At 45.4% G+C, this 13,054-nt stretch overlaps 1 protein-coding gene across 1 annotated transcript in view; it reads right to left on the reverse strand.

The window, feature by feature from the left end:
- FBXL13 (F-box and leucine rich repeat protein 13) overlaps nt 1-13,054 on the reverse strand; it is a 1,209,524-nt gene that overhangs the window by 413,733 nt on the left and 782,737 nt on the right. The window contains exon 13 of the mRNA XM_085654020.1: nt 2,739-2,837. Coding sequence (XP_085510146.1) covers nt 2,739-2,837 — 99 coding nt within the window. The remainder of the gene's footprint in view (nt 1-2,738; nt 2,838-13,054) is intronic.

A 13,054-nucleotide genomic window follows, 5' to 3' on the forward strand; every position in this document is an offset into this window, starting at 1 on the left:
TACTACTCACTCTCTACTACTCTCTACTACTCTCTACTCACTCTCTACTACTCACTTCCTACTACTCTCTACTCACACTCTTCACTACTCTCTACTCACTCTCTACTACTCTCTACTCACTCTCTACTCTCTACTAATCACTCTCTACTACTCGCTACTATTCACACTCTACTACTCTATACTACTCACTCTCTACTACTCACTATTCACTCTCTCTCTCTACTACTCTCTCTACTACTCACTCTCTACTACTCTCTCTACTCACTCTACAACTCTCTACTACTCACTCTCTACTACTCTCTACTCACTCTCTACTACTCACTGTACTACTCTCTACTACTCACTCTCTACTACTCTCTACTACTCTACTCTCTACTTATTCTCTACTACTCTCTACTACTCACTCTCTACTACTCTACTCTACTCACTCTCTACTACTCTCTACTATTCTCTACTACTCACTCTTTACTACTCTCTACTCACTCTCTACTACTCACTCTCTACTACTATCCACTACTCACTCTCCACTACTCTCTCTCTACTCTCTACTACTCGCTCTCTACTACTCACTCTCTACTCACTCTCTACTACTCTACTACTCACTCTACTCTCTACTACTCACTCTACTCTCTACTACTCACTCTCTACTCTCTACTACTCACTCTCTACTCTCTACCTCTTACCTCGCTCTACTTCTCGCGCTACCTCTCGCTCTACCTCTCTCTCTGCCTCTCTCTCTGCCTCTCTCTCTACTACTCTCTACTCTCTACCTCTACCTCTCTACCTCTCTACGCGCACACATATGTATGTATATATATATATGCATATGCATATGCATGTATATATGTATGTGTATGTATATATACATACATACAAACATATATAAACATATATATACATCTGCATATCTATATAAATACAAATATAAATGCATGCATACATATACATATATGCATACATATGCACGTTATGTACATGACAGTTTGAAAGACACTAATAAAAGCAAAGCTAAAAGGCCACCTAATTACAAACAGAATTGCTTTAACTTAAAAGAGGGCGAGACCTATTGCATTTTCAATGCTTGTTTTTTAAAGCCTGATTTGCTGGAAAACCAAAGATGTCCCTTCCAGTGCAGATAGATGATGGGAAATACAGTGATTCATTTCCTGTGCAGATGGGAGATGGGAATAAAAAATATAACTGCTGATTCTTTCTACTACAACACGTCTACTGTAATGTTCCATTTAACACGTTTATTCTTGTTACTCTTTCTCATGCACTTTTTAAAAAAATGCATGGTTTCTCCGTTTGTTAATATTTTACTTTATCCGTATCTGTCTTATTGGTAATTCGCTGTCATGCCCCTTTTTTGCCAGTATAACCCTCATTAAACTCTGTAGTGCCAAAGGACGCCGGCCCTTAATCTCCTCCTTTCTTCATTACTGTTTTACTTGTATTCCCTCTCCCTCCTCGAACCCCAAATACTGTACTTATTTTCCTGCCTTAATCTTTCTTTCTTCATTTTATGGTTTATTTTCTTTCTAGCTTCCTGGGCATCCTCCTCCTCAGGCCTTCCGTAGTTCATAATCCTCACTTACTGTTACTCTTTGATCATGTTTTCACAACTGCCGTTATCTCAGACATCCAGATTTTTTAAAAAAGCAGTTTTGTATTTTGTTTCCTCTGGCTTTTGTTTTTTTTCGCATACATTCATATTTGATTGTAATGTGGTTTGAATTAAAGTAATCTATACATCCACGCAACCAAGTGAAAAACACAGATGGATTCTCATATTTCAAATAGGAATGGCATGGCAAATTAAGTCTTGAGGGAGTGGGGGTGGTTTTCTGCTCTAATCTATGTGTGACGTCATAGGTGAGCTTGATTTCAAGTAAACATCACACCAGAATGTGTCTAACTAACATGGCTGCTGCCTGCATCAAAAGCCAGCCCAGCTGAGAAATAACTTTTAGCGACGCTAGCCAGAGAGTAAACTCTGCAGATGAGGGAAGTGAAAAGGACCACTGTGGGATGCGTGCAGCCATGCTGAAACGTTACATCTGGCACCTGACCAGTTTCACCCTCCATCTGGAAGCTGTTTCAATACCGTACGAGACGGGTAGACACGTTCGTGGATAAGGTACGTCTCTACAACCGGAGAAAGGAAACAGCGGATTTAATATCTTTGGCCACGGGAATTAACATCCTAAATATTTCCCATGGGTCACAAGAGTAGGTGGAGTTTGAATTAGATACGTTATTTGGGGCTACGTAAAAAAAATGACAGGCTTGTGAGCCACAGTGGGTCACACATAATTACTTAACGACAAATGGGAAATTTTGAGAAATGACTGCTAATTTGTCTGTTCCCTTTAATATGTATAATATAGCTGTTTATTCATGCCCTTAAATCATTTAATTTTCTTAAATAAAGACAAGAGCAGGCTTTGCAAAAATGTTAGCTCAGCAATTTGTCACTGTAGAACACAAACTGTGACTGTGGTAACTGCTCCTCGAGTTTTGGAAACCGTGAGTCAACTCTAGTGCCGTGGCCAGGCTGAGAGACCCATGTGGAAGTATTTAAAACCAGCCTCCCATCCGAAAGAAAGAAAAGATCGTGTACTATCACCGCAGCAGAGGAGCCTAGATTGCTACGGTACCAAATATAATGAACGCACAGAAATGACACAATGCCCATAAACATATTCTTAAATATAGGTGGTTCCCCAGACACTCACCAAGAGGCAGCTGTCCGTCAGAGTTACCATATCATCGATTTTAAGATGCTGAAGGTTACAGCAGCCACTTGCCACACACCGGAAGCCATCGACAGAGATCTGCAAAAATATATATATATATCTTTACTTCAGGAGAAAAGGCAAGGACATTCAGAAACCAGATATGCCTAAAATGGAAACGTTTGCCTGGGTTTTTAGATGTGGTTTGGACTCATAAAAATGTCTATTAAAATACTATGAAGAGTACACAGATTAAACGCAAGCCTGAGAGTCCTGTGCTAAAAACAGAGCTGATATAAAAGGTTACTTTGGGTTAGCTTCACCTCTAGCTACAGTTCCCAGCTTCAACAGTTGTAAATGTCATCGAATCAGATTTGTTTTTACATAGTACGATATAAAATGAGAAAGAAGATGTAATGTACCTTCAGAAACGCCGGTTATGATTAATAGTGTTCTCTATGCAAAATCTTTATCTCTGGATACTTTCTAGCAGTAGGCAAGTACCTTAAAAAAAATTAGGATATTTGCCCCACTTCTCTCAAACAGGCTTTTTCCAGCATCACTCGTGTTCGATTACATCGATAACAGGGACATCGATTGCATAAATGGCGCCACCTACCCACCCCTTCAGTTTCAGAACTTATCAGCTTAGTAGGCACCAGAAATTCAGAGACTCTGGAAGATACACCCGGTCTGCAAGTAAACATAATCTTTGCTGCACTCATTCATGGTAAAGTGTAAATTGGCAGAGGAAAAAAGGGTATTCATCAGTGCCAACATTACCAAAGATAAGTTGTAACAACTCCTTGTAACAGATACTATACTATACCTCCTGTAGCGTACATTACTTAGCTTTGAGAGACTTCACAGCAGTACCCAACAATTTTGAATTAGAGTGCCTCAAATAAACAGAAAGATATTGGTAAAACACTTTCGGAGGGCCCAGCCTTAGCAGGTACTACTGAACTACAATTTAGGTGGCTGGGGCGTTTAACCACTCCTGCCCCGTGTACTGACTGCTATGGCTCTGAAAACAAGCACCAAGTACACCATTTCAGCATTTGACTCTCTGAGTACAAGGTCGAGCTGCCCAAGGCTTCTCAGGGAGATTGACTGGGGGCAGATACTATGCGCTCAACAATCACCCAATGAAAACTCAAGCAGCTGGTTCTAATGAGGTCACCACAGAAAAGGTACTATCACAGGTTCAGGCTTGTGGTGAAAGTGCAGGCAGACCGCTGTGTCTATGACCTGGACCTCAATATTTAAGGCCCCTGATCTCAGTTAGATCTCGGTCTCCACTCTTGGCTCCCGTGTCAGTTTAGGTGCAATTCAGTTAAGGTTTACCTGCTGTTGTGGTGGCAGAAACCCACTGCGAGGTCCTTCCCATGGGATACTGTGAGCGGGCTATACTCGCCTTTCTTCTGATGGTGCAGAGGAAGCTCCAGATGCCACAGCCAGACTGCAGGTGCAGCAGCAAGCTCTGGCGGCACAAACAGGCCCATTGAAAAATGCCCACTCAAATGGTTAAGAGGAACCCTTGAGTCATCGTTCCAGTCTGTTTGAGGTCAAGGGACCATGTCAGCACGAGTTGCAAATTCTCAGGCACAGCAGGATGACCACGGGCTACAATCAAGATCGTCTTTGTTGGCGCAGAATTCCAGCCTATGGCTGGGAGACATAGTCCAGTATTCAGATACGCTGCTGCAATGTCCCATTAAAGGCCATACTCTCTTACTTACTGTCAGCGCAGCATGCCGCAGGCAATTATGTGGCTGCAGAAAGATGCACTCAAGCACTATGGTCATTTCATGCAACATCCCTCTTGTTAGGGTTACCGTGTACAACGGTAAACCTCTCTTGCTTCTCTTTGGTGTAGCGCACCAGATCAGATTATGGGGGTGCAGGGAGACCCATTCAAGTGCTTGAGTCTGCTCCTGTGAAGTCCACCTTATCAATCTACAGTCCAGGGCAGTTCCCTCCTCCCTGCCAATGTACCTGGTATTCTCCAATAGGAAGTCTTCCTCATGCTGGAGTGCTCTTCATTCCCATCTCTTAACAGGCCAAGCAGGCCCTTTAGCAAGGCAGACCCACAGCCCTCTCCCAATGGTAGATGCAGACTTTCAGGTGATGCACCATCACCTCTGGGAGATGGGCTGTCAGCAACACTAGTATTCATCGCAAGACTTCACTGACACTGGAGAGTGACACCCTTTTGGCCAGTGAGAATTTCTTTAACATTTTTAACAGTTTTAGCCCCTTTCCTATAGGCAGTTTCCAAATGGGGAATATTGTGTCCAATGTTCTGGAACCAGATTAAGGTGGTTTGCTCACAGAGAGTAATTCCTCCTCTCTAGAGAGTACACAGTCTTTGTTACCCGGTGATGGTTCCACAGAAGGGAGTGATGCGGGATGTGTCTGATTTGGTCACCCCAGATGAGCACAACCTGGAGTGAAGAGAAAACACATGAGAGCCATCCCATTTTGGTGTAACATTTTTGAGGGAGGTAGAAGCAAAAAACAAGCCCTGACAGAATGGTCTCCTCTGCACTACAAAGGACACCACTATCACCAACAACTCACACCCACCATCTAATCTAATGGGAGTGCTCAGAAAGGAATAATCAAGCAGACCACTGCCAATAGGTCACTGTTCCATTTCTTATGGCATCTGTGTCTCCAAGTTACCAGTCAACTTCTACTCTCTGCCTTCATACACCATGCATAAAGGATGCCCACACGGGGACCCATTTGGAGCACTTCAGCAGAACTTTATAGCGCAACGCAGATAGGCTACACACATTACCAGAAACAGAGAAGAAGGCTCCTGTTTGACCCTATCTATTTAAATACGAACTGCTGCTACCAACACCACATATCTGAAAGACGGTACATGGATAGCAGTCCTATGTGGAAGAAGGGCATGCTTGGGGCGCCCTCCCATCACAGAACTCTATCTGATTATCAATACCATTACCCATTTCAGGCCTCAGAATGCTCACGATTGCTGTGCATTCTGGGCACAAAAAAATATGGATTAACTCACGGTAGAGGTCATGTGGGGGACATTCTTGTATCAACAGTTGTCCCATCACCCATCTGAAGAGGAATGGACATCACTTTTTTTCCCATCATCCATCTGCACAGGGTGTTATACCACTGGATTTCCCATCATGGGGAGAGAGGTGTGGTGCAGGAGCCAGAGCGGCTGACACTGGAGCGCGGGGCTCACGGTTCGATCCCCAGTAGCAGCTCAGCTCAGTATCATGTGACTCTGGGCAATAGCTCACTTAATCTCCCAGTGCCTTGAAACCCTTAAGGGGTGATATGTTTGTGCTTTACAAATAGGAATTATTATTATTTTATTAATGCCATCCATCTGTACAGGAAGTGACATCTCTGGCTTCCTACCAAAACCATATTTAAAAGAAGAAGCTAAGCGAGAGAATTTAATTTCCCACCACCCATGTCCACAGGTAGTGACATTATAGGTTTTCCCCATGCATCCCCACACTCCTTTCCACACCCAGGACCTATTTAATGGCAGCTAAAGACCATCTGTGCCAGTCTGCACCTGAACCGCACCCAGCGCCAGGAACCCTGGTTCTCCCCCAACCCCGCTACCCTGCAACGCTCCTCCATGCTCTCAACCCCAGCAGTCACTCGCCACACTGCTGCCAACCCGCACCACACAAAACAGAAGGAACATTCCAATGTGCCTCCTGAAAGCTGACATGCACTCTCCCACATGGTACATCCAACACTTCAACTCCAACGACAACACCACCGAGCACCCCACTCACCCAACACTTACAGAAACCAGCTACCTGCTCATGCCAAAAAGACCAAACACCACCCACACAATACTCCACACTTGCATGCATGCTCTTCAACACCCGCTCGCTCACCAAACACGCTACAGAAATATCGGACCTACTGTACAACCACGCTCTAGACCTGCTCTTCCCCATGGAAACATGACTAAACCCTATCTCTGCACCAGACATCGCTACAGCCATCCCCAATGGTCACAAGATCACCAGGCAAGACAGTCAGTAAAGGCCCAGAGGTAGGTTCACCCTCGTATTCAAAAATACCATCAGCTGCTCCACCTACATGGACAACCCCTCCAGCTACATGAAAAACCTCACATCCAAGATACACATCCCAACCAACTTCTTCTTGGGCGGAACCCCTGTATGCAGCCCACCAGGACCCCACACCAATTTGGAAAATGACAGCATGGACTTTGTCGCATCCCTCATCATCGCCAGTCCTGCCATCCTCCTTGGAGACCTTAACTTTCACCTAGGAGACAACACTGACCCTAATTCAATGGCCCATCTAGAAAACCTTGCAAACCTTGGCCTCACCCAGCACATTACAAAACTCACCCACACCACCAGACACCAATCATCAGCTTCACAGTGGACAAGCCAGCAACTATGACCTGGACAGACCACTCCCTTATCAGTTTCAGCATACACACCCAGTACCACCACAGACCTATCCCCAGCGGAACCGCCTGCCGGAGCTGGGAAAGCATGACAGAAGAGGAGTGAGTTTCTGCCCTCACCACCACCGGGCCGAGTACACCAGCAACTTGATCAAAACAAAATCACCGCATGCACTGACACACTAGCTCCGATTGAGTGCAATTCAATGACAATAACCCGATCATATGCCAGCAAGTACACAGAGGAACTCAGGCTGACAAAACACCACTGTAAGCAACTGGAGTGCAAATGAAGAACAAGACAAGGCACCACAGATAAAGCCATTAGCTCTAAGACGCTACCACCTGCAGATAAGAAATATTAAGCGTACAGCTCTTGCAGATCGCATTGACCCCAGCGATAACAGCTGCAAGAAATCTTTGCCATTATCAAAGATTTCACCATGTCTCCTGCCTTCTCAAGCAACATCTCTGCCTCACAAGACATTTGCTGCAAGCTCTCAGAGTTCTTCTGTAACAAAATTACCTTCATATATGGCAACTTTGACCCTCAACCGGACCCCAATCACCATTGCAACTCAACTTCCCATCACATCCGAAGATCGAACCTTGACCTCAAGGCCTGCTGTCACCACCCTCAAAATTGCTGCTACCACGAAGATCATCCACTTGGGGGCCCCGTCTGACCCTTGCCCCCCCACATCATCAGCATAGGACATCTACTGATCAGCGAAGCACTAACACCCATCTTCAAAGCCTCCATCGACTAAGTCACAGCCACGTCCAGACACCTGGAAACATGCCATCATCACAACCCTGCTCAAGAAACCATCTATTGACCTAGTAACGCTTTTCAACTACAGACCCATCTCCCTCCTATGAGACCTGACAAAGGTATTAGAGAAATTAACTAACTGACACCTCAACAACCTCCTCAGCGACCACCAGCTTCTTGATGCCACGCAGTCCAGATTCATGCCTAACCGTACAGAAACAGCACTGATCTCTGCCAAGCACAACATTTGCAGGATCTTTGACAGAGGAGGCATGGCAGCCCTCATCTCCTGGATGTCTCTGTAACAATTGACATGGTCTCACACCCCATCCTCATCAGGCATTTGCATGAGATTGGCATCCAAGGACATGTTCTCCACTGGATCTACTCCTTCTTACTGGCTAGAACACAAGCTGTCTGCCTGGCACCTTACTTATCGTAAGCCTGTAAACACATCTACAGAGTGCCTCAAGGTGCATCGCTCAGCCACACCCTCTCCAACACATACATGATCCCTGAGGCCATCATCTACACGCAACATCAAAATCCTCTCCTACGCCAGCGACCATGCAACTGATATTCTCCCTCTAAGACAAGCCTCCAAAACTAGAAACAAGTTCACCTCCTGCATGACCGTAGTGGCTAACTGTATGAAAGCCAACTGTCTCTAGCTCAACAGTGGCAAGACCGAAATAGTGATCTTCAGAAAGAACACCTCACCCTGGGACTTCAACTGGTGGCCAGCCAACCTCTGGCCCACACCAACACCCAGCACCCTCACCAGAAATCTTGGAATAATCATCAACAGAAAACTGGACATGATCGCACAAGTCAATGCCATCACTGCATCCTGTTTCCAGACCTTGAGGAGTCTGAGTAAGATCTTCAAATGACCACCAAGCAACTCTAGAAAAACTGAAACGTACTCCCTAGTAAGCAGCATGTTGTACTACAAGAACACCCTCGAAGTCGAGATCACTAAGCAAATCACTAGAAGAATACAAAACATCCAGAACTTGGCAGCCAGACTCATTCTCAACCTCTCACGCAGAACTCACATCACACCACAGCTCAGGGAGCTTGATGTGCTAAATTGAAAATCTTCAAACACACATTCAAGACACAACACAACTTTTTTTTTAACAAGTGTTTTTTGGGGTTTTCAACAATACAACAGTAGACACATTGACCGGTCAGGAATTACAGTATCCGCACGAGTGCCCATGAGACTATTGATTTGCATAGAGAGATGAGAAATCCAGGGCATGTGTGCCAGTATGCGACAGGTGGTCAGGGGTTGTTGCCTGGCCACATGGGTGGGTAAATGGCGGTGTGTGCAGAACATGTGTCTTGAGTGGAAAATTACTCGGGTATAAGCTGGGAGGGGGGGGGTGTAGACCAGGGCACTGCTCGAAGAGACATGTAGTTGGTGCCGGGGCGCAGGCGGGTGTACTTGTGGTGACAGCGATGTGAATGTGCATTGCGTGGGGAGTCTGGAGAAGGGAGGGGGGAGAAGTTCGATCCACCAAAATTGGATTCTCTCAAATCAAAAATTGTAGGAGACTTTGTGTGGTAGTTTGAGGGCTCAGTCCCATCCAGAGTCATGGAGTGCCTGTCCAAAATCAGCGTTTGTCTCTGAGTGACGTGAGCATGTCCCTCTATGTTCCTTCATGGCCCTAAGGCACTATAAAACCTAGACCCCACTTACCTGAACAGTTGCATCTCCTTCTATCAACCTAGAAACCTCTGCTCCGCACGACTCCTACTTGCATACATCTCATGTTTAAACAGATCAGCAGGACATTCATCTCTTCTAAAGCATGGAAAAGCCTCCCACTACATATCAAAGTCTCCTCCCCTCTTCTTTAATTCCCCAAAAAGCTGAAGACCTGGCATTTTAATTGACCTACCTACAATACGCGAGGCTAGGCACAAACACCTGCTCAACACCAGGATACCCTCACGGGTGAAAGTGTGCTTTACAAATACACATAACATAACAGGTCATGCCAGCTGAAAATATGCTAAACTACCGAACTTCCAAACAAGTCTTCTGCTCTAGCATCCAAATTAAACGCAAAAATGTTTTGGGAAAATATGGAGAGGAGATCAAGTGTCAACCCTGAAAATCTCCACAGGCATTCTCTGCTCCTCAGAAAGGTTCAATTATCCATTAGGCGGAGTCCTATTTCCTGCCTTACAGCAGTCCCATCACACATTTAGTTGTCCAGTGAACAAAATTGCCTGTTTTATTAGAGTCACACATATAGAAAGTACTTCGAGTGGACCTGAACAGCTGCTTGTCCATCCAATACTAGTCATACCTAGCGATCAAATGACTAAAGGCCTGATATGGAAAGCCTTTCTGTGGTCTCAAAGTCTGTAATTTATAAAATCACAGGATTACAAATGGAAACATGCATGTCTAATATACAAAAAGCACACAGCGAGTCGGGAGTATCTTTCGAGCTCACAAAACACCCTTGCAATTTATAATTTACCTCAAAGTAAAGGGGATATTTAAAAGATAACCCCATCTCTTTTGCAATCCACTGCGCAATGTAAATTGTGGTTGGAAACCATTGGCCTAGGTAAGGGAAGACCAGTCTGAAACTTTGACAGGTTATTGCTCTGAGACATTTGTATTCTGGGCTGATCAGGGAAGTTGAAGGTTTATAAAAAGCACATTTGGTTTGCTTTCTGAATTCTGAAGTGTAGTGGGAGGGCTAAATTATAGAGTTATAGAGATAGGGGAGGGTTGGCATCTCCAAATAAGAAACCTCAGAAAATAGTTATTTGTGCTTCCGGATTGCAAGAGGCAAAAGGTCGGTTCTAGAACGACAATCAGTGCTGATCAGGGTCAGCACTTTGTCAATGTAAGCCCCTATGAGGAGCGACCACTTGCTTTCAGAATTATGAGGTGCTTTCTTTCACTCTGAGTTGGCTTCGTCTGAAAACTAGGTAAAAGTCTTGGCAAAAATGAGGAATTGCCAGTGGAATCAGAACCAGAATTACCAATTGCCCCAGAAATTCGTCATTTCTTAGTGGGCCTAGAGTCCAACTTACAGTGGGGTAGATTTTCACTGCTCCTTTTGACTTACTAATACCTGTGGTATTTGTCACTACAGAGATAAGGAAATAAAGTGGTGTGAATAATGCCCTCTATTTGCATTAAAACTGAATTCTGATAGGTAGAGACGAAAGAGCACAGATGTAATATGGTCCAAACATACCAGACGCATCATTAGTTTTCAAAACAATGTATCAACAAGTAGTGTAATAATTGTCCTAATTTGTTATAAACCTTTTTAGTAGGAAATCTTGCGCATAAGCATATGTCAAATGTTACCTGATTTAGAGTTTGACGGATAGGTTACTCTGTCACATATGTGACGGATATCGCCTCTGCCTATTACAAGGCCATTATATCCATTGGCACTTGTAATATGGCGGACAGAATATCCTGTTGGATTAGTGACAAAGCAACTCGTCCGCCGAACTCTAAATCAGGCCCTTATTGTGTAGAATATAACCCATTCTTTTTTAAGCCATAGCTTCCATTTCCCTCTTTTTAAGTTGCCACACCACCCTACAGATGAAATAAAAACATGCTTCACAATGCAGTCAATACAGCATATCTTTAGAGAACCTAGCAGCGAGTGGCTTCTCTGTAACCCTTTATTCAGCATGCACATATAATTATTATAAAATGCACTTTCAAGACAGTTGTGATTCACGAACGGGCAATATTTTTGTTACATCAATTGCCTGCAAAACAGGTCAAATCTATAAAGTTTATTCATTTGGAGGATTTTTTTTTTTTTTTTTTTTAAAGATTTTTATTGAACAATAAGTCGGTTACAAGTACGGGCCTACAACCACCAGGGCCGGCCGCTAGGTTCAGAGAGAAATATACATTTATCAAGGCAGCAGGCGATTCCCGGGGCCCAGCCCCGTAGTGGCTCCGGATAGTCCTAAAGGAACAGGAGACTTAAGTCCAACAGACACAAAAACCAAAAGAAAAAACAAAAGGCGAGGCATAAAGGCAAACAGTGCGGGTCAGGCTCTCTCCGGGGAACTCCATTGCAAACCTTAAGCAGCCGGCAAAAGGAAGGAGTACCGGAAGGCTGGGGATGGGGGGAGGATCACGGGAGGTGAACGTCAATATTTAGTTATTCCAAAAGGTGCAAGGAACCATCAAGGGTCAGGGGGACATGGCGATATCGGTGTCCACCAGGGGGGGCGTACAGATACCCCCGCGATACGCGTTCCATTGCCCCCAAATCCTACCCCATGCCCCTGGCTTACCACGGGCCACATACACAGTCTTCTCCCTGAACATACACCAGTCCATATTCTCCTTCCATACGGACACGGTGGGAGGCCGCTGGGCGCCCCAAAGCTGCGCTATATCTCTCTTAGCAATCATGTTCCCCAGGGCCGCCCACCGAGTCTGAGCCGCGCTGTAATCATTGGGCTCCCACACATTCAGGACACAGCGACGCACCTCCGGCAGCAGCACAACCCCAGTGACTTGTCCCATAACCGTATGGACCCGGCGCCAGTATTCCGCCACCTCGCGGCACTCCCACAGGATATGGAGAAAGGTGGCGCTGAGCCCACACCCCCGCTTACAGAGCCCGTCGTCGGAAAATCCCATCGAGACCAAGCGGGGACCCGTCACATACACCCGGTGAAGAATCTTAAGCTGTACCAAGCGGAGACGGGCTGGAATGGCGACCTCCTTGGGGGACGACAGTGCAGACTGCCAGTCCTCATCATCCAATTCCACCCCATCCCCCGTCCAAGCCTCCCGAAGGCGCACCAAGAGGTCAGCCCGGTGGTTGATCAGTTTTTTATAAATTAAAGAAATAGTACTGTCGGGGACATGTCCGTCGAGTATGCGGTCCTCGAGGGGCGAGGAAACCGGGATCTTGGTCCCCTCCTCAAAGACCGAGAGCAGAGCGTGACGAACCTGGGCATAGCGGAAGAACTCCCTGTCCGTAAGCTCGTATTCGCCCTGGAGAGCCGCGAAGGTCTTAACCGTGCCCTTATGCCATAGGTCTCCCACTCTGCTGATACCAA

Source organism: Triturus cristatus, chromosome 4_1 (genome assembly GCF_964204655.1).
Source record: "Triturus cristatus chromosome 4_1, aTriCri1.1, whole genome shotgun sequence".
NCBI lineage: Eukaryota > Metazoa > Chordata > Amphibia > Caudata > Salamandridae > Triturus > Triturus cristatus.